The sequence below is a fragment of the Siphateles boraxobius genome, unplaced genomic scaffold (genome assembly GCF_051911475.1).
Source record: "Siphateles boraxobius isolate OS27281-9 unplaced genomic scaffold, OSU_SipBor_1 13, whole genome shotgun sequence".
Lineage (NCBI taxonomy): Eukaryota > Metazoa > Chordata > Actinopteri > Cypriniformes > Leuciscidae > Siphateles > Siphateles boraxobius.
In genome coordinates, this window is record NW_027508733.1 from 22,967,359 (window position 1) to 22,992,199 (window position 24,841).

Below are 24,841 nucleotides of genomic sequence, written 5' to 3' on the forward strand. Positions count from 1 at the left end.
TATATTAACATGAACAAAACCTGTATAATTTGGGAACAGTAGTAGTTTGATGTTCATATTAGAAGTAGAATAACTTTTACAGATGGAGCCAAGTGCTGTAAATGTTCATGGCTGCTTTCAGATTGCAAGTGTGTTTTGGGGAATGAAAATCTCAGCTTACATTCAAGCAGATTTAAAATCTCTCATTCACCTCTCATTATAAAAGGACCTCAATGATTTACAACAGAAGCCATTCAACACGGCCAAATGAAACTTTAATCAATTCACTCGTGTTTTTTTCTTTCTCCACTCTTGTACGTTGGATTGTCTTTGAAATTCGATAAACCCCAAATAGCCACTGTACCAAAACCGTCTTCGATGGTTTTACCAGTTTTGCCACAGGAAAATCAAGGTCCTATCTGATGATTTCACACTGTAGCGTGGGGCTCATGCATGACGGCTAACCACCAACGCATACTGGTTTGGTCTTGCCGTTTGAATATTGGTCTTGGTCATTTATGTAAACAAAAATGTATATTACTAATAGAGTGAGTAGGGGTGGAACTATCTGTTTGCTCAACCAATGGAAGACAGTGGAAATGTTTGGGAAACCTGCCAGAGGTAAACACAAATTACGTGCCATGATGTCGAACATGTTGGAAGGTATTGAGAATTGCACCGTGACAGACGTGAGACTGAGCAGAGCGTCAGGTCGCTTAGTCTGTGGCCCTGCAAAGAATTGTGGGTAATTGGCAGTGACTAATAGCCATCAGGCAGAAGAGCGGGACCCAAGAGGCCAGTCAAACTCCCTGCGCTATACTCCCTGAAGCCGTGACAAGCTCTTTACTGCTCAGTGACTGTGGCCAACCAGCCATCCACCGTGAAAGATTGATGATAGAAAGAGGGGGAGGGGTAAAGAAAAAAATAGAGTTAAAAAAAACATTCTGACAAATGCTCGTAGTTTACGAAAGTTTAGCCTTGGCACAAACAGCACAGATCTGACAAAGCGCTATGAAGTCTCAGGTGGCGAGAACAAGAGCCAAAGCGAAACATCTCGACACCGAACAGCGTCAGAATGTTTGGGCTGAGGTTGAAACACTTGCTGAGAAAAACACAAGTGAAAACGTGGCCCTTCCCTCCTACTGTCTCACCCCATGATGCAATCAGTGTGTCAAACAGACCTACGTTAAAAGCATTTTCTTTTATAAAAGTAGAGGAAAGTCAAACAGATGGTGAGAGTTGGCCTATGAGAAATTCCAAATGACATCGTGGGATCTGATTGGTCAATATTATTTAATATATACTCAAATATACTTAGGGATGATTTATGTATTTAAAGATTAACCAAGTAAATGTTAAATGATATCAAGCTAATCAAAGTGTAAAAATAGGCTAAATGAACATGTTCAATTAAATAAGAAAAATCCAACAAACCTCTAATATTGTTCGATAACCAATATGGTAGAAATATATTGTGTTGTGTATTCCTAAATATATCTGTGAAGCTTAAGTGAATTTAGAAAAATAGAATTGCTAAAAAAAATAAAGATTACAAATGTTTTGAAACCGGTTTCCAAATACTACACCCATCTGCCACTGGTCAAACAAACAGATAGTCCCGCCCCCAAACGCACGCTATTGGTCGAACCAGTGTTGCTATACTGGGTTGTTTGGAATTCTAAAAAAACACGAGCAATATTTTGAAAAAAAAAAATCAACTTGTGTTGACACTTTTTGTGAGAATGAATTTATGATTGGCTTATTTGAAAAGTTGCCCCTATTAAACTACTTTAAATTTTTTAAAAATTTTTTTGAGGTGTGAAAAAATACAACAACATGAAACAGCACAAATTTGATGACCAATTTTTATTTTTTTGCTAGTTACGCATGTGATGAAGAGGTTAGTTTCTAAGGAGTGCAACGACATGCATCATTAGAGACTTGAATGATCTTCTAGATCTTCTTTCGTGCTAATAGTTTTACAATAGCCAAAAGCTATAGAGCAACTTCTCCGACAACACGTCAAATTAAGAGTGCATTACTTAGTCATGCAAATAAATAAAGTCGCATTGGGATTCATTCCCATAATTATTAATTATGACATTACAATGCATTCTTTGAGAAATGGGCCAAGATCCTTTTCTGTACGGCAAAACAGAGAGAGAAGAGATTACTACAGACTCTCAACGGTACGCTAATTACACCGGAATCCACAAACATGCTTAATTACAAAAAAAGAAGTGTAAACGGTGCGAAGTGAGGGAATAAAAGAAAAATCCACTCGGTCCCGTTAACTCCTCAAACCTTGAGTCAGAACAGATCTCCCCATCACCTCAAAACCCTCAGATGAGACGCTAGCATGTAATTAACGTGCTCTCTGCATTAACTGCAGAATACGAGGGTTCAGGATTAGCTTGCTTTTCCTTATTTTAATTATCCATTATATTGTTATTTCTCTCCCTGACTTTCTTTTGTTCCGATTTCCTCTTAAAAAGCCTCCCTATCAGCTCATTACCCTGCTTAATTTAAAGGCTAGGAACCCTCTGGCAGGAAAAGTAAAGATGAGCTGTCTTCCGCTTTGTTTGTATCTGTGGGCTGCAGAGCCACTCTGAGACGGAGTTAAAAGGCTAGGGATCGGCTTCTTAAGAGAAGAATTGACAGCCGTGGAACGGCACTTCCTGGACCTCCATCCAACGTGCATCCCAGAGTTCTACCGTGGTGGTTTGTCTCATTACAGGCTGAACTGTCAACCCCCAAACCGTACCGAAGCAACCCTGCACCCTCCACCCTAAACCGCCCCCATGCAGGGAGAGAAGCGAAAGAGGGGGAGAGGTGGAGCGATATTGCGAGGAGCGAGAGAGAACGGGAGTGGGAGCGGGAAGCTTTGGTCTGCTCGCCCGAGGGAGACACAGATCGAAGGTCTCTTTGCCCATGGGTGAATTTAACCTGCCATGTAGACACTCATGAATTTCATACCCTGCTACGGTTCAACCTTCAGCCTTCGTATGGAGAGCCTGAGCCTACGGGACAGGTGACAGAGAACCGCAGGAGTCTCTCTCTCTTTCTCGCACACACACACACACACACACACACACACACACACACACACACACACACACACACACACACACACACACACACACACACACACACACACACACACACACACACACACACACACGCTGTACCTACCTGGGTGTCTTTATGCTCGTTTGTACATTCCTACTGTCAATACTAAAACATCCCGAGAGAAGAATATCAGGTGCTTGGATAAATAAATAAGTAGGTAAGGAAGTAGCTAGGTAGATAACTCTACAAAAGACAAGTGCAACTGCGGTGGTATGATACACCAATGCATTAACGGTTATAAATCATGTCGGGTCCTAAAAAAGCCTTGTTAGGGATCCCTAACATGGCAGTCTGTAAATGATATGGTGTGGCACCGGCCCCAGGAGCAGGTGCGAATGGATGATGTGGTCGGTTCCCAGGTGACGCAGGCACCATTAAGACATGATTAAGGACAGCCCTGATTAAGCCCTTGCCGAGATTGTAGCTCATTCTGAGATGAGGAAGAGAAGCATCCTGTAGAGGGCGCTGCGAGTTCAGTTTTTCATGCATGCGTTTCCTGACTCTCAGTGTTGTTTTCAGTAAAGGTGAATGCTGGAAGTATGCGATGCAAGACATGCTGCAAACTTGAGGTTATTTCTAGACACTTGCAAAACATCTTCAGTGTATTTACTAGTTTGCACCGACATCAAACTCATCATCACGCTGACATAAAACATTATTTTTTACTCCTACACACAGATGCATAGTTTACCTATACATAATGCATTTATGTCATTTATATTCTGTCTCATATAGTAGTTTGTGAATACAAGACAATAGTTAAATCTATTTTAGTGTGCTAATTGTGTTGTGTTTACTGTAACCTGTCAGCAATAGCCTAATAATTGTAAATACAGAAATAGAAGTCCAATAAGCTTAATCAGATCACAATTACGACAATATTAATACTGAGTACATTTGTACATTTTATAAATAAAACATGAGTTTGATATTCAATATTAAAACCGAACCAAAAGCCGTGATGCGTACCGTGGGTGGTGTATCATGGCTTTTTGGTTTGGTTTGAATATTACACCCCTGCTGTTAAATACGATCTAAATAAATAAATAAATAAATGAATAAAAATCGCACAATGAAATTTTTAAATACGTTTTAGTCCCACTGCCCAGCCCTGGCCCATTGTTGAGGTTGACCTCACTTTACCTTGTGTCACAAAATTATTTTTTTCCCTTGACATTTGATTAAATAGTAATTAGGGGTGTAACAGCATATGTATGCGTCCCACTAGTAATCGCAATAAGCTCAGAGTTTTGATTCTGTAAGAAACAGTGTACATTTTTCAAATCATCTCCATTGTATCCCGAAATTCACGTTTTGATGCTCTTTAATGTGGATTGACAGATCACTGTGTAGGTGCCTTACCGTGCGTTCACACCGCCGCCGGCGAGAGCGGCAAAATTCGCTCTCGCCACCCTGCCAGCGACACCGTGGAAAGATTCGTGGACCTTCTGATGCTCTGACATAGATCGAATGCTTGGTCTTTTTTAAAACTTTATTTAAAGGGGTCGCAAAGCAAACAAGCATGTCGATCGTTATTTTTGCAGAAAATTGATTGAATGAAAGAACTAAATAATAGTGACATGTTTGCTAACGAAATACAACAATTAAACAATTAAAACAATTAAAAGCCATTAGTGTGGTGTGGGTCGTGTGTTCATGGTTAAGTGCTATTCTAATTTGCATTCCCGTTGAAAAACGTGTTCTAGCTCGAAAAATCTTGCCTATAAATAGTGTTGCGCGCCAGATGAATGAACATCTGAAGGTATGTTGAAAGATACAGTATCTTGTGTAATCACTCACTCAGTGTTTCAATGGCGGAAACACATCAGTAAAACAGCTTGTAAACAATATCCCACGTGGCATTACATTTACCTCAGGCAAGTTTTTCAGTGTCCACAGCTTGTTTGTCAACTAGAGAAATTAACTCTTTTGCTAAATATATGCAATATATATTAATATATATATAGCCTATATATTCATTATATTTTACTTAACCTGTTAGTGATGTCTCGATTATTTAATGTATGTTTAAAATATCTGTCATGAAATGACAGCCAGTGTGTAAATGATTATATTTCAACAAAGAATTGGAGTAAAAACATATAATTAAGAAGTTAATGCAAAAACTGCCTTATGTGCAGACTACATGTTTGCATACAATTTGTTATTTGAGTATTGATTATCCCAAAAAGTTTAGGCTAATAGTATAAGCTATAATATACTATAATATTATAGTAATTTGCAAGAAAGGCATCCCTGTATAGTTTACTAAACCACCGTTTAAGAAAAAAAGAAAATACATTTTATGTTTAATTTTGTGCTGTACCGAACAGAGAACCGAACCGTCGTTTTTTTGTACTGTTACACCCCTATTTGACCGTGTTATTAAATTAATTAATTAAATTAATAAATAATAGACTTTCAATACTAGTGTCTCCTAAAGCCAAGTGAATCAAAGTGGATTAGACAAGAGAAATATGATTTCAAATATTTTATACTAAAATGCAGCAAAAACTCTGACCTTGATTGTGAAAAAAAGGATTTTTTAGCAATACCACTGTCTATAAAGCAGGAGACAAGCTGTTAACAAATTTGTATAATCTTGAAATGAGATTTTAAACAACAGGTCATCTCAAATATAAGGCGTGTTAAAACCTGCACCTCCTTGGGCAACTTCGCCAAAAGTTGCTGTGTCACCATAGGGTGCACTAGCCTAGCATCGTTAGGGATTGAAGATCCTGTACTCATCCAGACTTCATATGTGTTGAGCGCGGACGTGGGGTCAAGGCAACAGGAAAGGCCAAAGTGCTCAATGAAATGGATACAGCCACTGGCACGCTTTGCTCTCAACTGGCCCCGGGGGCCGTCGGAAAGGCGCTTTTTTATAAGACACATGGTTCTGCTCGCAGCCAGCCCTAATGAAACACATCCGGGCCCTACTGAGTAATTAAAGGTCCTTTCCGATGCATTCAATCCTCATTTTTCCATTTTCCACGAAGGACATAATGAAATGTGAAATGAAGGTGGTTGTAGAGAGGAGCACTTACCTAGAGAATGAGCTGCGGTTGTTTTGGAACTGAAGAAGCGTCCCAAGCCCAGATCGCCCAGTTTCACAACCCCAGTGGCTGTGATGAAGACATTAGCGGGTTTAATGTCTGTGGAGGGAGTAAATGTGAGTTTTAGTGACTGACCCTCATTAATCTGTGGCCTTTTTCACAATTTCTAGTGGTGACATTCTGGTCATTTGGCTCAAATGACTATGTTTTTCCTGCTGGTCCAGTCGGGTGAGTAGCTCTGATTTTATGTGACCTGCCACATTTTTAATGGCCTCAAATGGGGAAAAAAATTTTCTTCATTTTTCTTATTTTTCATTTTTGCAATGTATTTTCAAGAAAAATTTATATTTGTCCTATTATTTTTATAATATATAATAATATAACAATGACCCTGGATCCATTTACCAATAATGTATAAATATTATATAATTAAATTTTTATAAAATGCATTACCATGTATTTTTCTCTTCCATTTTTTGCTCAATTTGCAATAAGCTAGTGATACAAATCAAAAGCAAATCGATAAATAAAATTGGATTACATTCTAACGGTTTCAATAATCTCACAGCTAGATAACATGATCTCTTCAAACCAGCAGATCAATGTGCAACGACAAAGTAGAACATTACGGATAAGCAAACGTTTTCAAGGCATAAAAATGGACGATCAATAATAATAAAACTTTCAGTGGAAACACAAAATTTTTCCACCAACTCCTTATTTGTGAGTCCTAAACTACAAGTATGAAAACTTTGTGAATGACAAGCATTTAAATTCTGCTAAAAATCTGCAAACATCAGCAGGAACCTGTTGATCCTGTTAATGTTAAACAGAATCACACCAGTCGGACAGAAGAAACATTTCATTCAGATCCACAAAGCAAACAAAAACGGCCCACATAAATGTTAGGAAACGTTTAAGAAAGGTTAACGGAAAGGTTACCATTAGCAAGGTATTACGCATCACTTTGGCTCAAATGACTTTCAAAGAGACCAGCCGGGACACGACGGTGCAGGAAGCATGTGCTCGTGTTTGATGTCAGACACCTCTGGACATGAACTTTTCCAACAGTAACATATACATACAGGCCAGGTGCTTAAAAAGAACAAGATCTGAACTGACTGCCAGCGCTGTGAAAAATCCCGCTGCAGGAGTTTACAATCAACAAGGGAAAGGATCTGAATGTAAACCCATGGCCTGTTGTAACCTTTACCAAAAACATACACTCACACGAGTCTCGTATGTTACAATACTTCGACAAGTGTTGCATAAATACATGGGAACTGGGGAAGACAGTCTCAGGTCGCTATGGACAGTTGCATCATCTTGGTTGTTTTCAAATGGCAAAAGGATGATGCAATGCGCTCGGCAGTGTGTCTGGTCAAGCTTGTGCATAGCAAAGACCTTAAGAGTCTCGTCTCAGAGCTGATGAGAAGCAGATGAGAAGGTTTTTTTTATCATAATATGCAATAAAACACAAGGATGATGTACTGTGGTGTCAATGATGTCCCAATTAGTGTTACATCATTATGTTTGACTAGTCATCCAACAACTGAATATTTGATTTGTAGTTTATATGTATTTTCTGTAGTTTTAAAAGTGTCACTCTGTCTAGCTGTGTCTAGCAACACAAGGATGCATCTTCTGGGAATTCAACCTTAAGAAATCTGTATGATTGGGGCCAGATGAACCTAAAATAAGACTAATTAAAGAGAGTTCCTTAAAGTAACCATGAAACCGGTCACTCACAAGATCACAGAAATAGCAAATCACACCCATACAGCCATCTACTCAATCCCCGATGGACAAAATCAAGTCCCGTCCAAAATTTTTTCTTGTTTGAAAAGCTATTTCACTCGGATATACATCACAGTAGGGAAGGCAAGAGTATCGCAACATCTGTTTCATGCAGACATTAATATGATAAGTCAACTAGTTATTCAGACAACCCATCGACTAGTCAAAATCTTTTTGCTCCTCCACAAGCGCATTAACATATTTACATATCAAAATCTATCAGGTTTTTAGCAACTTTATCAAATCAGTCCTTCCTGATTAGCATCTGTGTGAGTTTGTGGCAGTCAGCCAATTATAACGCGTGCATTTACATATATAGTTCTTAAAGGTACAGAAGCAGTTATTTTAACTCTAAAGGTGGGGTCAAAAATCAAAAAGTAATTTTAACAGGAATCCACGCAATCAAGAATTATGCATGAGATCTCAAAGATTTTCCTATTCGTTATTTCGCAGTGGGTTCAAGTTGGTCAGTCAAATTTGTGTGCTTCATACGTAGCTACACTATTGACAATAGAAAAATCACCCTTTTTGGTAGGTGATATTTCATTAACGTCTTTAAAATTATGACACGCAAGAAAAGCAATAAAATGTCAGAGAAATGTTGAATATGTGCCCTTAAAAGTCCTTGTCTTTGTGTTCATGTCACTGGATTTGTGTGTACCTCTGTGCATGACGCGGCGGGAGTGCATGTGCTCCAGTGCACTACACAGCTGAACAAAGTACTTCCATACTGTCTTCTCGGGAATCAGCCGTCTTTGTTTCTTGAAATGCTGCAGGCAATAAACAAATAAATAAATAAATATGTTGGCGGCACAGACTTTTCATAGACGCATGCAATCTTCGTTAACCCAGAACATCAACATTTTACTCAAACAGCTCAACTGACTATTTGGAACATACAGTTTTTAAGGATATTAAGAGGTCTTAAGATGAAAATGTTCCAAAAGCTCAGCATGGACTCCTGGTAGGTTTAAAGAAGTGACCATGGATGTGAAGGGCTCTGGGTTTGCCTATAATCTGATGCAGGCTCTACATTGAAACCCCTCAATAAACTTTCCTTCCCTTTTCATTTGAAGTAACAGCAATGGAAAACATCTGAAGTTTGTGAGTACAGCAGGAGGCTCATGGGGAAACAAACATTTGGGGAGACTTTCAAGATCCACACATGCTTAGGATGATTACGGCATAGAAGCACTGAAAAACATCAATGAATCTGACAGAGGGCAATTAGATAATGTCAGCGTAATCTTTACATTATGGATGCACAATATATTTTGAACATTTGTTTGCTGATATTTCTGATTTTATCGTTCGATACTAAATATTAATTAGTCAATATTGTATGTTTAATGTCTAAGGATGCTCAAGACAAGTTTGCTGTAGTCCAGCACTACCTTAAAGAGACAGTGATAGTTTATGATATATGACTTTAAGAGGACTATTTCTTGAAGTATCACTATTTTCCCTTTAAGAGCATGTCACTTTATTCATTTTACTAAATGGTAAACATGTTATTTATCCACCGATCATCCATCTTTTGTCAAGCTCCAACTTTCTGCACAGTTCAAAGCTTGGGGTCGGTAAGATTTTTAATGTTTTGAAATTAGTCTTTTACTCACCAAGGCTGCATTTATTTGATCAAAAATAACAGTAAAACCAGTAATATTATGAATATATATTATTACAATTTAAAATAACTTTCTGTTTTAATATTGCTTTTACATGTAATTTATTTCTATGATGGCAAAGCTGTATTTTCAGCATCATCAATACAGTCTTCAGTGTCACATGATCCTTCAGAAATCATTCTAATATGATGCTTTGATGGTCAAGAAACATTTATTATTATTATCAATGTTGAAAACAATTGAGCTGCTTAATATTTTTATTGAAATAGTGATACATTTTTTTCAAGATTCTTTGATGAATAGAAAGTTCAAAAGCATTTAAGTCTTTTGTAACATGTCAACAGTTTTTGTAAAAAAAAAAAATTACATTTAGTAACCATGTCGTTACTGTCACAGATAAATCACAGCATACAGTCTGCATACGTAATGCGAATGAATCCTGAACTGAATATGCAATATAATTAAATTATATATATATAAAAAAAAACATTTTATTCTAGCTTCATGCATTCTATTTTTATCAACACTTGAATGTGGGTAAGTTACATAAAAAAGCAACATTTTAAACAAAAAGCTTAGAAAACCATGTTTTTTTTTGATTTAGTAGATAGATTTAGTAGATAGAGTCCATCAACACCCCCAAAGTTTGGACAGTCCTATACCTCTTCATGGGTTCGGTAATGTAAGGCAGTTTTGATTTATGTTCCGTTTAAAGTTTGATGATCACATTAGCTTACATGAGCATAAGCAATGCTTCTATCACTTGTTTCTGCATCATCTTTGTCTGTGTTTTGATCCGGAGATTCTATACTCTTTTAGTGGATGCGAAATAGCGCCCCCTACCGTATAAAATTGAAATTGCCAAAAAATTGTGTCAATGGCGTAGTTAAATTCACTACAGCCATATGAAACTATTCGTTTTAGTTTCAGCACTGATAATTTGACTTGATTTTCAATCTAGTTTTATATTTTTAGAACAACTAAAGAATTCTAATAAAAACCGAAGCAACCGATTCATTTAAAAGTACAAACTCAAACAAACTATTTGCTCATAGATTGGATGCAATATCCAATGCAAGGGTTTTAAAATGTTGTAATTCCCTGATGATTTTAAATGACTGCTTAAAAAGTAACAAAATATGATTTTACAAAAGAATCAATCTAGGGCTGCGCAATTAATCGAATTTCTAATCGCAAATACTATTACGGATGCCATGATTATGGTTAACAATGGTTAAAAAAAAATCCATTTACATTATTCTTTGTGCTTAAGAGGTGTGTTTAGAGCATGTTACGTTGTGAGAGGCGAAACACGAATACTTCCGAGAAACCAGCGCGTAAGTGTACGCTGATTGGTCGAACACGCGAAACACCAGCACCCGCCATTTTTAAAAAGCTGTGTAAACACACAGATTAGAGCCTATACATTTACTCCACAAACTAACTCTTCGAACATGCAAAACAGTGATAGATGGAGCTCTCAAGATTTACACTAAGGAGAAAATCCAACATCACTTTGAAGGGACCAAGCAAAACATTATTATGGTATTTCTGCTCAGCTAGTGACATTGGCCATCAACCACAAGGCACAGGCTGATATTTTCTCATATTCGGTCTACTTTGTATTACAGCTCTATCTAATAACGTTTTAGACAAGACTGTTAAACAGATCAACTAATGAAGATGGAGAATAGGAGCGTTATGGACTCAGGCCATATAAAAATATGGCATGCAGCTGCTTAAATCAAATGGTACAAAGCTATTCAAAAATCATTCAATGCAAATTGTGATAATCGTAATTAATAAATCGCAATTACAATTTCAAGAGAATAATCGACAGTTATTATTTTTGTCATAATCGTGCAGCCCTAAATCAATCCGACTCCAACTGAATCAAATCAAATCAAACTGAATATTTAATCTCTTAAACACAGATTTCATGGGTGTTTGGTATTGGTTTTAAAACCAATAGCTATTAATCCTCCTAAAATTGTGTTATTCAGCATCAAATGATGTCTTTAGAATTCTGCAAAGATTCAAAGCTTTTAGTACGGTGTCATCCAGTGCGGTCGGTTTAGTCTGGATGAGGTCTGCGAGTGCATGACCTTGCTTCAAAGCAGAAACCAATATGACGTTATGCTATTAATTAAGACAGAATGAAGCTTGCTTAGCCAAAATGGCTCGGTAATTATGACCTTTTCACATGCAGTCTCAATAATTGAGACACCGGCAATGAAGTAAACCTGCTTGTCGAGGCAGTTAAAAGGGGTCGGGAATTGATTAACGAAACAAAACAGAGGTTATTTTAGCGCGACATATTACTTCATTGTGCGAATGCTCACTCCGCCTATTTAGAGCCTTGTCCGCACTTGTACCGCTTCACAGAAATGATCAGAACGGCGGTGAGAGCGGGCTCGAGCCCCAGAAAACCTTGGCCCACATCCAAACAAAGCCGGTGGATCTATTCTTCCCCTGCCTTTCTATTTGCATATCAGAGGGCTGTTTGATGTCAATGAGGGAGAGCGGCAGCCCCCTCTGTGCCTTTAAAAAGCAAACACGGCACATGCAATATTCTGTAAGTGCATGCAAATGAAGGGGCCATTTGATTTCATTTGAATTCCGGAGATGGACAGAGAGCATCGAGGAGGGGGCTGAGTTGAAAAAAAAAATCAAAAAGAATAAAAAACAAGTAATATTTATGCATTCGGACCCTCTGTTTTACATATGGCTCAATGTTCGGTCGTACAATGCTGGGGGGATTAGCCCTGCTATACACCTTTGGAGTGACATTGTTTAATAAAAAAATAAAACTAATTAAAGCGCTGCTGAGCAGAAGGGCTGAGAAATCCAGCGGCGCAGTGTAGCAGACCGAAGTAGCTGACGGTCAGGATATTTGCACAAGCGTGCTTTATGATGCATATGTCGAAGGCGTCTTCATACTAATCCGTCCTGTTCCTCATTTACAGACGCAATCCTTCTGCAAACGCTTTGTTTGCGCCGGGAATGATTTATGCGGGTGGAGATTTGGCAGCGAAGGGTTTTACATGCAGACCATTAAATGTGGAGCATCAGGTTGTAGATGTGAGTTGCAGGGGTTGTCAGGAGGAAACGGGAAGGCTGAGCGTTTCGAACGTGCGGAAGCAACATGATTCTAATAAACAATACGATTCTTGTAACAGAACCAAAGGGATCCCGAAAACGTGGTCGTAGTGCAGATCATTTTACCTTCTTTCAGCCGTCTAGCAGCCGGGGTGGTAGGAATACTCTGAGGGGGATAAAAAAAGAAACTGCTGACAAATCGGCATGTGTCCTTACCTTTATCATTTGTGAGAGGTCCCCAGCGTCTGCGAGTTCCAGTACTATATTTAGCTCGTTTTCTTCAATGAATGACGCGTGGTATTTAATTACATTGGGGTGGTTCAATTGCTGTGGAGAGAAGGGACAGAGTAAAAAGACAGTGTGTCAGTGACTGTTTAAATATTAACAAGACTCTGTGGGTCAGGAAAGCCTGCAAACATGAAGGCGGCAGAAACCACAGCAGATGCTTGTATGAAGGTAAACGTGACATTATCGTCAAGTGTTTTAAGTACACTGGGGTCTTCAAAACCAAACGACTTGAATGGAACAAATAACAACAGTGGCACAACCAGAAATATAAAAAATTCAGTCCAATAATGTGTGCATGTATATTTATAAGCAAATATTTGTGTGTGAGTGAGATGTGTACATAAAATGTAAACACTGGTTAAAGTTTAATATAATTATACATTCACAATATTATCAAGATTATGTGATTATATATATATATATATATATATATATATATATATAGTAATAATATAAATATACTGAGAGAGAGAGACTTTTAAAAAAATGTATAATAAAGTACAATAAAATGATTTAGGTAATATTAGATTAAATATTATACATGTACATCCATACATATTATTATTGATAGTACAGTATTATAACTATGCATAAACTTTTCAACTAGACATTTACATTGTTTTAAGATTTTCTGAAGATAATGTGAGTTGCCTTAAGTTCTGAATGGTTGCTTAACTATTGCTTCTGGGTAGTCTTCTGGGTGGTCCAAAGTAAAAAAGCCCACCCTCAAGTCTCTACATATGGCTCAGGTCCCTCCCTTAATGCGAGTCTAAGAAGTTTTTCCAGCATTTTATCATCAACCAAATGATAAATGAAAATCTATATATCAGACATATAGCACACCTCAAGCCACATGCTTTAAGGTATCATTCACTTCCAAAGTTTAATACTAATACATCCTTTAAGTATGAGCTACAGTAAAACTGATGCTTGCCTTAGCAAACAAGGCAAATAAACAGAAGAAAACTAACATATTGAGTCCTATGGCTGATGTTAACATTAGAGGCCAGACAGCAGCAGTGCATGGCAGAACGGCATGATCCCCCCCAGCCCAAGCCATCAGCTTTTCCTTGTTTCCTGTTGGTTGGTCAATGAGTAGAAGAGTAGCGATCGGTTCGTAGCGCTGAAGATGACTGGGGGTGGAAAATAAAAGGAAACAAGTGTATCAATGAGAAGCGAGACAGGCAAAGGCCCTCGCGAACGGGAGGGTGCCGGGCCCCGCAACGCGCTGTGACACAGCAGAGGGGGTTATTAAAGAAATGTTCATGCCCCGCGCTGATATAGGGGAGGACGTGTGCGCCTCTGTCGCCATCCTGTGACTTTCGTTAGATGTATTTTTGGATCACACAGCTGCAGCGAGTGCAGCCGGCGGTGTCATTCCCATTCTTGCTTCCCCTTAGCTGGCACATCTAATGTGGCGGACATGAAACGCAGCACGATGTTGACTTTAATCAGGTTAAACGCTGTAATTTCACTCTCGTTTTCCGTTGGGAACAATATTAAGCCAACCCTCTGTTTACGACGAGGCAGATTACAGTGGCAATTATATTATGCCAACTCACACTTGTGGGTTCTGCAAGGGGTTTCGCAATCCCAGTGATTCCTCATGAGTCGGAATGCTAATATAATTGAGGGTTTGTGCTTCAAATTGATTACTGTATTGATCCATTACAGGAAACCAAGTGAGGATGGTTACGAAATGGGAAAGGGTACAAGCATGTCAGAATCCTTCGCGCTTTCTGTCGGGGAAAAGAAAAAAACGTAGAAAGCAAAACAATTTCCGCATAACAGCGTAATTTTGTTTACAATTTGAAACGGGAGGGTCTAAAAAGTGACAAAAAAACAAATAGACAGATACTTCTGGGAGGGGCTGCTCACGCCGTTCTCCCTCATTATTTTGATTTGCGACTCTTTCGTATTTTCCCCCAGCTTTGTCCACTGAGGTAGAAGGCATGAGTCTGTGTTCCACGCAAACGGCTTATTAGCGGCTTGAGGTGAGCTGGTTATAACGACTGAATTCATTAGCAGTGGAGTAGAAATGATTGTGTAAAGGAGACAAAAAAAGGGGCGATTGAGAGACAGGAAGAGGAGGAAGAACATGATCGGAAGACCAGGAATGAGGCCAGTGTTGCAGCAGCCTCTGACCCCAGCGCATTCGGTTGGCAAAGTGTTGTTAAGGAGCGTAACGGTGAACTCTGTCACCTTCGCCAGCTACATGACCTCTTCACCCGCCACCTCCCGTAGGAATGGAGGCATCTCAGGGGGCCTGAAAGTGCCAACTTGCTTCTTTCTACCTTGTTCTTTCATATCGATTTTATCGCTGGAGGTTGCCAGGTCACTGTACTTTCAGTTGCCACAAAAATCATTCAAAAATCAATGATATTCCAAGTATGTGGGTAAAGACAAACCCTTTATGCTCATTTGAGGCATAAAATTCTTTCAACTTTTTAGTTGGATTCCCACATCACAGTCAACACAATTCATCATCTCTTGTAGAAAAGTAATGACTTCGGGTCACTTTTTGTCTGATTATTACTGTATATACAAAAGAGCAAGAACATAAAGCAGCAGGGCGAAAAAGGAAGCCATTATGCTGTCTCAAGGAAGATGCGTACAGACGGAGATGGAGCGAGAACTGGCAATGGACGGCAATCGGAGCTGAAGCAGTTAACATGACAACACAGAGAATTCTGTGTGTGTGTGTGTGTGTGTGTGTGTGTGTGTGTGTGTGTGTGTGTGTGTGTGTGTGTGTGTGTGTGTGTGTGTGTGTGTGTGTTTTAAGGGAAGGCTTATCCGACAACTGCTACAAAAACACAACAGAGAAGAGAGAAGCCAGACACCTCAGATCAGCTAGACATCAGCTCTTATTGGTGTTGTCATGAACTTTCGTTAGTGCTTATGCTACTGTGAGCTGTAGCCTGTTTAAGGTGGTTTGATGAACGACAAACGATTTACAAAGAAAAAGAGATTAAGAAACATCAAAAGATTCATGGGAGAATGTGCGAAATTTCCTTTATGTTGTAGTGTTACCTTCATCCTCAATGTAACTAGTGATTGAAAAATAAATAAAAATTTTCTTTTTTGTTTAAATATTTTGCTAATTAAAATATAATATGATGTAAAATAAATTAAATACCATCTAATGTATATATATATCACATATTGGCTTTGTGGGCAATCAAAATGTTAGCAGGGGAATGTAAAAATCTTAAATAAACAAACAAATAAATAAATAAATAAATAAAATGGATAAAAGTCAAAAATTGCTAGCCAGAAAAAAAGCCCCGCAGACCGAGATAAAACCTGTATTTTGTGGCACTGCAAAGAAAAAAAAGAAAAAGTGTCAATCTTGGCCTGGAGGAACGACACAAAGAGGACCGTGTTTTGCACTTGCCTAAACAGAAAGAGAGGGGAGAACGAGGAAGAGGGAGAGACGGATAGAAAGAGCTGAAGGTCTAATCCAGATCAATTGTTTTCTGTCTCTGAATCTCTTTCTCTCTCTCTCCCCATGTTTCTCTGGTATCGGGTCTCGGCAGAGGCACCTTTAGAGATCCTAATAGCGGCACATGGTGTCGGTCTCTCTCTTCTCTGGTTTCTTACCTTCAGGAGATCTATTTCTTTGATGCAATCTTGCCGAGCTTTGGCATCCATCAAGTCGAATATCTATCAAAAGATCAAACGGGAGAGAGAAAGAGGAAGGAGAAAGAGTGTTATGGCATAAAGATGGAAAAAGAAAAAAAACAAGTAAAAAAAAATGTTACTGGTACAGGGTGGTAGGGCAAGGAGGAGGGGGTACGTCACACTGAAACCGAGGACCCCCAAGCTTCTGCCCCACCACATCTACACCCCTCCTGCCTCAAGCATACCAGTTTTCATATATTCACCTGTGTTTATGGTCTGGAGAACTGTTAAGAAGATGGGAGTTCATTTTTAGTTCATCCAATTTTTATTACCATGTTTCTTTAATATACTTTATTTTGATTGGTCAGTTACAGCATTTGGCAGTCAAATATTTTTGCATAATAACCGCTATACAGTTTATTTGTGATTGTTTCATGGCTGTCATATCACTTCACATTTTCACATTAATGAATGCTTTTATCTTTTAAGCAAATGTATTCATTATTACATTTGATTATTACATCATTATTAGTATTAATTACTATATTTGTCGATTTATGCATTTACCCATATTCATTTATTTATCTTTTAATTTTTCGTTATTTTCTAACCACTAAAATAATGCATCTATTTATCTTTTATTGATTGATTTGTATTAACTAATTTATTTATTAGTATTTATTAATATATCTTTTTAGTCATATTTAATTATCATAATTTATATTTAATTACCTACTAATGTATTTATCTTTAAATATTTGTATTAAATAATTTATTAGTATTAACTTATTTGTTTATTTACTATTAATATATAAAATATTTTGTTTATGTAAAATACAAATACATATTTATTAGTATTTATTAATATATCTTTTTATTCATATTTAATTATCATAATTTATATTTAATTACCTACTAATGTATTTATCTTTAAATATTTGTATTAACTAATTTATTAGTATTAACTTATTTGTTTTACTATTAATATATTAAATATTTTGTTTATGTAAAATACAAATACAAACATATTTATTAGCATTTATGAATATATATTTTTATTCATATTTAATTATCATAATTTATATTTAATTACCTACTAATGTATTTATCTTTAACTATTTGTATTAACTAATTTATTAGTATTAACTTATTTGTTTATTTACTATTAATATAATAAATATTTTGTTTATGTAAAATACAAATACATACATATTTATTTAAATTAAAAAAAATTTAAACGCCATCCTAATAACAATTTATGTTGCGATAATCACCAGCTGACTGTACATTATCTCTTATCATTTCTGTTCACACAGAAAGCATTTTCCATTCCAATGCCCTACTTTTCCATTGTTTTTTTTTTTATGTAAAGTCTAATCGTTGCTCTTGCGTCTTTTGCAGAATCTCGCATTTGAGCGCCACTCATCAATGTCAGTTCCAAAACAGTGGACCAATCAGAAGACCCCGGAGGCAGGCCAAGCGTTTGTTTACAGTAGCAAGTTGGCATGGCAACTGTTTTATTTCTGTTATTTCCGTTATTGCATCATGTCTCAAAAAGACATGTCGATACCCTCGCGGTCTGCGCTTAAAAAAACAAAACAATCCTGAGCGTTTTTAGACGCAAAGATGAGTTCTGTGTGAACGGCCCCTAACTTATTCTAAAACAGCACAAACAATCTTGTTTTACAAAATCAAAAGCTGATAATCCTGACAGTATGTTAGATGTATCTGTTAAACACTGGTTTGATCATGTCTGTCCTGATTATGATAAAGCACATAGTGTAAACTGCAAACAGAAATGTTAACATCAAGGCCAAAAGTTTAAAATCAAACCAAAACTTTCAAGCTTAAAGAGTAAAAATTAGTCCTGAAGCAAATATTACATTCTTTATTCATGCAATCAGGATTGCACAATATTTGCATCAGGAAACATCACGTATATTCATTATCCTAATCACAAAAGGTGGAAATGTTGCCCATAGTGGACTTCCACCCTGACAAGTTCTGAACCACAAATCATAGTGAAGTTCATTGAAGTTTGCATTGCAATATGTAAGAAATATTACGTTTCAGCAGCTCTAAATGTGTTTTAAAGAAAGCTTGAATTAAGTCAATATATCCATCTACTATAAGAACACAACAAGTGGCAGTACTGCATGGATGAACTGCATTATGGGATATATTCGCAGAGTTAAGTGTGTTACTACCTGTCATTTTATAATGGCATATACAAAAATACCAATTCTTTCTCAGCTCATCATTAGCATTAATAAAGTCAGTGGTAGTGAGGGAGACGACCACTGTGGTGGAGGTGCTGTGTGTGTGTGTGTGTGTGTGTGTTAGGAAAGCAGAAGCGGTGGTATCCGGGCTGCGATCTTTTTAATCGAGAGCTTGCCAATTATTTCTTCCAGCACGTCTGCTTTGCACATCCACAGGAAACTGTGTTTTGAGCTGGCTGTGTCTGTGAATATGTTCATGGCAAGAAAAGAAACGCATTCAATCGTGATTATCAGCAAAAGAGCCAATCAGATGCCTGCTTCTGTTCAAATGAAATTTGAGCAAATGTACTGAAGGCTTTGGATTAAAGTCGCTTCATTTGGAATTACGCATTGTAAAAAAAAAAAGTGCATTTAAAGTATTTGTATATCACTTCAGATGAACAAATCTTGTTCATCAAGATAAATGGACTACAATCAACCTTTAGATTCACACTTCATCATTTACTATGACTGGACGGACAGCATACCTATTATTTTAATAGATTTATTTGCAATGATTTTATTGCATACACTTAACCCTCTCTGGTGCTGTTCGGTTATTTTTTACCTAAACATTTTGGGGTTTTGGGATGGTACGAAATAAAGGTAACCTTTGGTAAAGGTTTTGGAACTTACTGTGTGAAAAAAAAAAAAATCATGGACACTATTCAAAAAGGTTAAAGGGATGGTAAAACACATTTTTTCAAAGGCTTGATTGTGTTTGTGGGGTGCATTGTAACATGTGTTCATGCTTCGTTTTTAAAAAATTGCATTTTTTTCATATATTTTACCTTTATTCTACACTGCTCTGTCCCTCCTTGTAAAAACGGTCTGATGGTTTCCGGGTTCGATGAAGCCAGTCCCTCAAAAATACGCAATGGACTCAGATTGGTTAGCTGGCCCAGTGTGTTGTGATTCGCTAACCGCCTAGTGCACGTTTTTCTGAAACGTGACGCCCCTTACCTTTACCGGTACTTTGGTTTATTATAAACAATTGCGTCAATAAAACCAATCGGACCCAGAGAATGTTAGCGAAGGTGATCTAGCAGAACCTGTTCAAGAACGGCTGTTAAATGACACTTCAGAAAGGTTTGTTTTTTTGTTGTTGTTGTTGTTGTCTCATTACTTTTTAGATATACTGTTATTTAATTGTACTAATTATTATAGTATTACAAAAAATAAGCTTCATAAACAAGAATTTCATATAATCGTTCTAACAAATTATACTACAGTCCCCAAAGGGAATTTTTTGAGTAAAGACTGCGGATTTATAGTGATCGTTTCTGACTGTATGCCACCGTTACTTTTGTATTTTTAGAACGATTGTAGACAAATATCTGTCGACAGAACTATTAACCCAAAACGAACACTAAACATCGGCTGCCAAATCAAACACAGAACCATGTTTAGCATGCCTGTAGATAAACAAGCATGTAGATAAACATAAAAGCTCTAATCAAAGAATAATTAACACTAATTCCAAGTTCGCTGTTGAGATTAAAAAAAAATTTGTAACGTTAGGTGTTTGTCGGATAACGTTAAGTATGAATGAGCATTTAACAAACTGGTTGGCAGAGCCAAACAGCGTTGTCATTTGTTTACTTCCTTGTTACAAGGTACAATTAACAATGCGAACTATTACAGGAAAACACATAGACGAAAAATACAGGTTGTGGCCCGCCTTCTGTTCTTAAAGTTGGAATTGCTCCATCTTTCAGGACAAGCCGTTGTGCGAATCCTGCATTGAACTCGCGAAGATTGTAGAAGCTTTCCTCCGTGTGCAGCACAGAGAGCGAGATTTGAGTAATAATTATTATAAGGGACTGAGTTAAAAATAAATTTTAACCATTGAGATCCCTAACTCCCCCGAGTCCTAGGAAGGCTGAACAAAGTGGACCTGCAATCCGGATGAAAATAACAGCGTTTCGACGGCATTGCGGCAAAAACAGCCTATTATACCACAACAACTCTTCTCCAAAGCAATATAAAATGGCCTTGCACCCCTTATTTAGTATTCTCGGAGGAGGGTTTAGTGATGTCAGCAACCCTGGAGGAATGTTTTGTAATCCCTACCGACTGTTTGCTGTAGTCCTTAAAAATTGATTTCTTTAAAAGCAAATATCTCCCTTTGCTTTGAATTTTGAGCACTGTAACTTTGCAGATGTTGTTTATGCTCAAACAGCAACATTACACACTAGCTAAAGTTAGAAAAGTGAAATCGTGTTTTACCACCCCTTTAAATGGTCCTAAAAAAAGTCACACTTGTACAGTTGACGGTCCAAAAATGGAGAGAATGGGAGAGGAATTTCATCTTAGAGAAAATGTTTGGTACTGCGCCCAAACAAATTCTTAGTGAAAGCAAATTTTTTGAGATATCAACCTGAAATTTGGAACACAGCTTGTTTAGATTAATGGCTTTGATTTTCTCAGTTTTAGAGTAAAACGTGTTTTGGAAAATATAATTTCCTATAAAAGTTAAAAATGGTATTCGTTTCGGTATATCGTTTTTTAAAACTTCACTTCATCAATAAACTGCCGATTACAGTCTTTAAAAACAGACCAAACTGAAGTTTGTGCTCCAAAGCATTCAAGATTTGTGAACGCTAAAGTAGGAAATTTTATTTTCAAGTCTATGCTCAAAAAGTGAATAAATGGATTATAACTACTAAATAAATATAATTTTTCTTTAAAAAATTGATATATATATTTTACATATATACATAAATCAGTCATTTTTGACCAACATGTGAACAGTACCGAAGGGTTAAACAACATTGTTAATGTCGCAACAGAAAACTGCCAATAGTTTTTCTCAAAACTTATTTACACTTAACATTATTCATTTGTAATATTATCAATGTTATGTGTATGTAATTAACCAAATTGGTTCAAGTCATTATAATGTAGATATTTAACCCCAATAATAATATCTAACAATGTAAACTTAAATAAAATAGACATTTCACAATGTTAAATGTCTTAAGGGACATTTTAAGGTTATTTCAAGTCATATCAGAGCAATATTAAGAGATGCTGTAAAATGGATGAAACGCATATATAATAAATATAACATAAAAACGCATTTTGCTAAAAATACCTAATATATTTAGCTATAATGCCAGGGCTATGATTTACCAACTTAAAACATACACTAAAAACCTAATTGCAAACATTAAGGGATGTAGAATATGGTCATGCAGAATAAGGCAGAATATGTGCTGTTAATAAGCAACTAGAATAGTGAGAATTGGACTCTTTGTTTGAGGGCATAAAGACATTACATGACAAAAGGAAGTTCTTACCTGCACTTTTTTCAAAGCTACTGGAGTTTGGTCTTGTGTGTACGTAGCTCGATAAACTTCGCTGAACTGTCCCCTTCCGATCTTCTTTATAATGGCAAAATTGGCTAAATTGTTATAGCCCATATCCTGTTGGATTTTCTGGAAATGAAGCACAAAATAATAAGTACATTTCAAGAAAGAGAAATGAACATCAAATGAACATCAGACAGCTTTTGTTTTGTGCTTTTCCAATTGTCTTGACAAAACAAACATGTCCCCACAGATCGGCCATTGCTAGCCAAACTCCGTGATTGTTTTAGTTTATATGCCAAGAGATGTAGGAAAACTCTCGAGGGCATCGGGATAGGTGTCATTAGGGCGATATGTCAGGGCAAGAGAGTGTGGGAACGAATCAACATTAACCATCCACGTTGAATCCAAAACGCCGTATGAATCTTTGCCGTATACTGTCTGGACAAATCAGGCGAGTGGTGACATCCCTACTTCTGAAGTGACTTATGCTGGACCAGTTAGTGACAAACCGCCCCGAGTGCTCTTCCCAAGAATTCGTGCGGCGCCTTGACACTTGTGCTCTAAAATTAAAAATCTAAACAAAACCCAGAATTAGCCCCTCGGAGATGGCTTGAGCAAATAAATTAATTATTTAATTAACACTCTGACCTTTAGAGGCTTTTTGAGTGTAAACTTTAATCCCGCAAACGTTCTGGCAACTGGAGGTGACAGATAGTGGAACACAATGTCATGTCATGGCGAACTACCCAAAACTGGCCATAAGATGGCCTTGAAGGCAAATTATATTGTGAAGATGGAAACGGTAGGGGAAGGATGACACAATTGTAGTCTTGTAAACAAATGAAATCTCTTTTATTTATAGTCTTGGCATGCATTTTTATATTATGGTTCCAAGTTAAGCTTAAGCTTCACACAACTCTCTGAAATGTTCATCCATTAAGATATTCAGTCATGGCAACAAATGACAGCTCAATGTGAACGGCATCAGTGTCTTTCTTACAATACAAGAAAACTTGGACGATCTGTCAAATCCATCAACATTATTGTGTAAAACTGTCTGATATATATAACAGGTTGAACTGAAATAAATGAGTTGGAGGAAGCACTGCAACTAGACTAGATGCCGGAGGGGTGGATGTAGATCAAGGGGCGACCAATTTAAGAATTTCATTGTTTTCTAACTTGACAGCTTTAAGGGGAAAAAAAAGGTGTGAGCCAAAGAATTGCCCCATCCAATTAACACACTGAGGTAGCTTGTTTTTCCATGTGACAACACGCTCTCAGCCCCTTCTTCCAGGGACACATCTGGTGCAGCAGAAGAAGCGCTCTCTTTTCTGCATCACAGTGAAGAGAGAAAGCTGGATCTGACTAAATGTAACAATATCAAGCTAATATAAAAGACATCAGGTTTCTTGGCAACATTTAGTTATTTATGACAAATCCAGAGAGGTTAATGGAAAAAAATTATTATTTAAACAATAGCAAGATGGAAAGTTCATGTTTATCTAGGGGGGGAAAACAGGGTGATCTAACTTAAATAAAATAAGTTAAAGTACTATAAAAAAATTAAAATGGAAATAATTGACGCTAAATAGAAATGTAAAAAAAATTATAAAAATGTAAAAATCTAAATGATAAACAAACTGAAAAAATGTAATAAATGGTCATTCAAAATAATAGATATGTAAACAATGCTAACCCTGCAGACCCTCGTGACTGTGGGGGTAAAAGAGTCGACTCGCTTAAAATATCAGATGAATTATGATGTGTCAAGGTTATTTCAAGTGGTGCCTCTCACGAAAAAGGCAATTTAAAAAATGTTTACCTACATACACACACACACATAATATATATATATATATATATATATATATATATATATATATATATATATATACACACACATGTACACACACACAGTTAAAAATTTTTTTTACTTATTAGTTACACTAACTTTTCATGAAAGTAGTATAATTTTCAAAACCATATGAATCCAACATGTATACACAGAGCACACAACTTGACATGTTTTTATGTAGATTTTCCTATTCTTTATTCTAGACACTCTTATATGTCATTGCCCCATAGATGATGCATACACATCGTGTTGATTTGGTCAGCAGCGGATGGTCCGCAGAGGGGCAAGGCATTGCTTTCACTCCCCACATGGTCGCTTGACAAATGTTAGCATGAGCCTCTAAAGCGGCATGACAAGCGCATGCTGAGAGCAAAGTCGAGCTAATGTGTTCTGGCATGCGGCTCGCTAATCACACATTTACATATGCAATGACCTACATTTGCATGTCAGCTCGCGCACTGTCTGGCCTGATTAACGATGGGCACCTCCCAGCGCCGGGGAGGCCGGCATAGCGGCGGGAGGAGGCCAGAGGGTGGCGGCTTTTTTGGCAGCCGAAGGGACGCACTGCCAGCCAGGATTAGGCCTGACGCGGCCTGAGCTCCAGACACTTCATTAGAGGTAATCTGTTTAGCAGTGGGCAGTGTATGTAAACTTCACAGGCCATTTGCGGCACCTTTCTGCCCCCTGGCCTCGCCTTCAAAGGGCAGCAGGGGCGCCCTGACTGACAGCTTGTCTCATCCATGGCTTTGCGCTGTCACACAATTTAGAGCACTGAGCTGACAAGAGATGAACCGCAGCAGCCGAGGATCTCCAC

General features: G+C 37.4%; 1 protein-coding gene across 3 annotated transcripts in view; it reads right to left on the reverse strand.

Annotated features, from left to right (window-relative positions):
- nek7 (NIMA-related kinase 7) overlaps nt 1-24,841 on the reverse strand; it is an 80,302-nt gene that overhangs the window by 22,605 nt on the left and 32,856 nt on the right. For all 3 annotated transcript variants that reach the window (XM_077226658.1, XM_077226659.1, XM_077226657.1), the window contains 5 exons: nt 22,158-22,295; nt 16,577-16,639; nt 12,905-13,015; nt 8,623-8,731; nt 6,156-6,263 (listed from right to left, as the gene is read on the reverse strand). In XM_077226658.1, the coding sequence (XP_077082773.1) occupies nt 6,156-6,263; nt 8,623-8,731; nt 12,905-13,015; nt 16,577-16,639; nt 22,158-22,295 (529 nt within the window). The remainder of the gene's footprint in view (nt 1-6,155; nt 6,264-8,622; nt 8,732-12,904; nt 13,016-16,576; nt 16,640-22,157; nt 22,296-24,841) is intronic.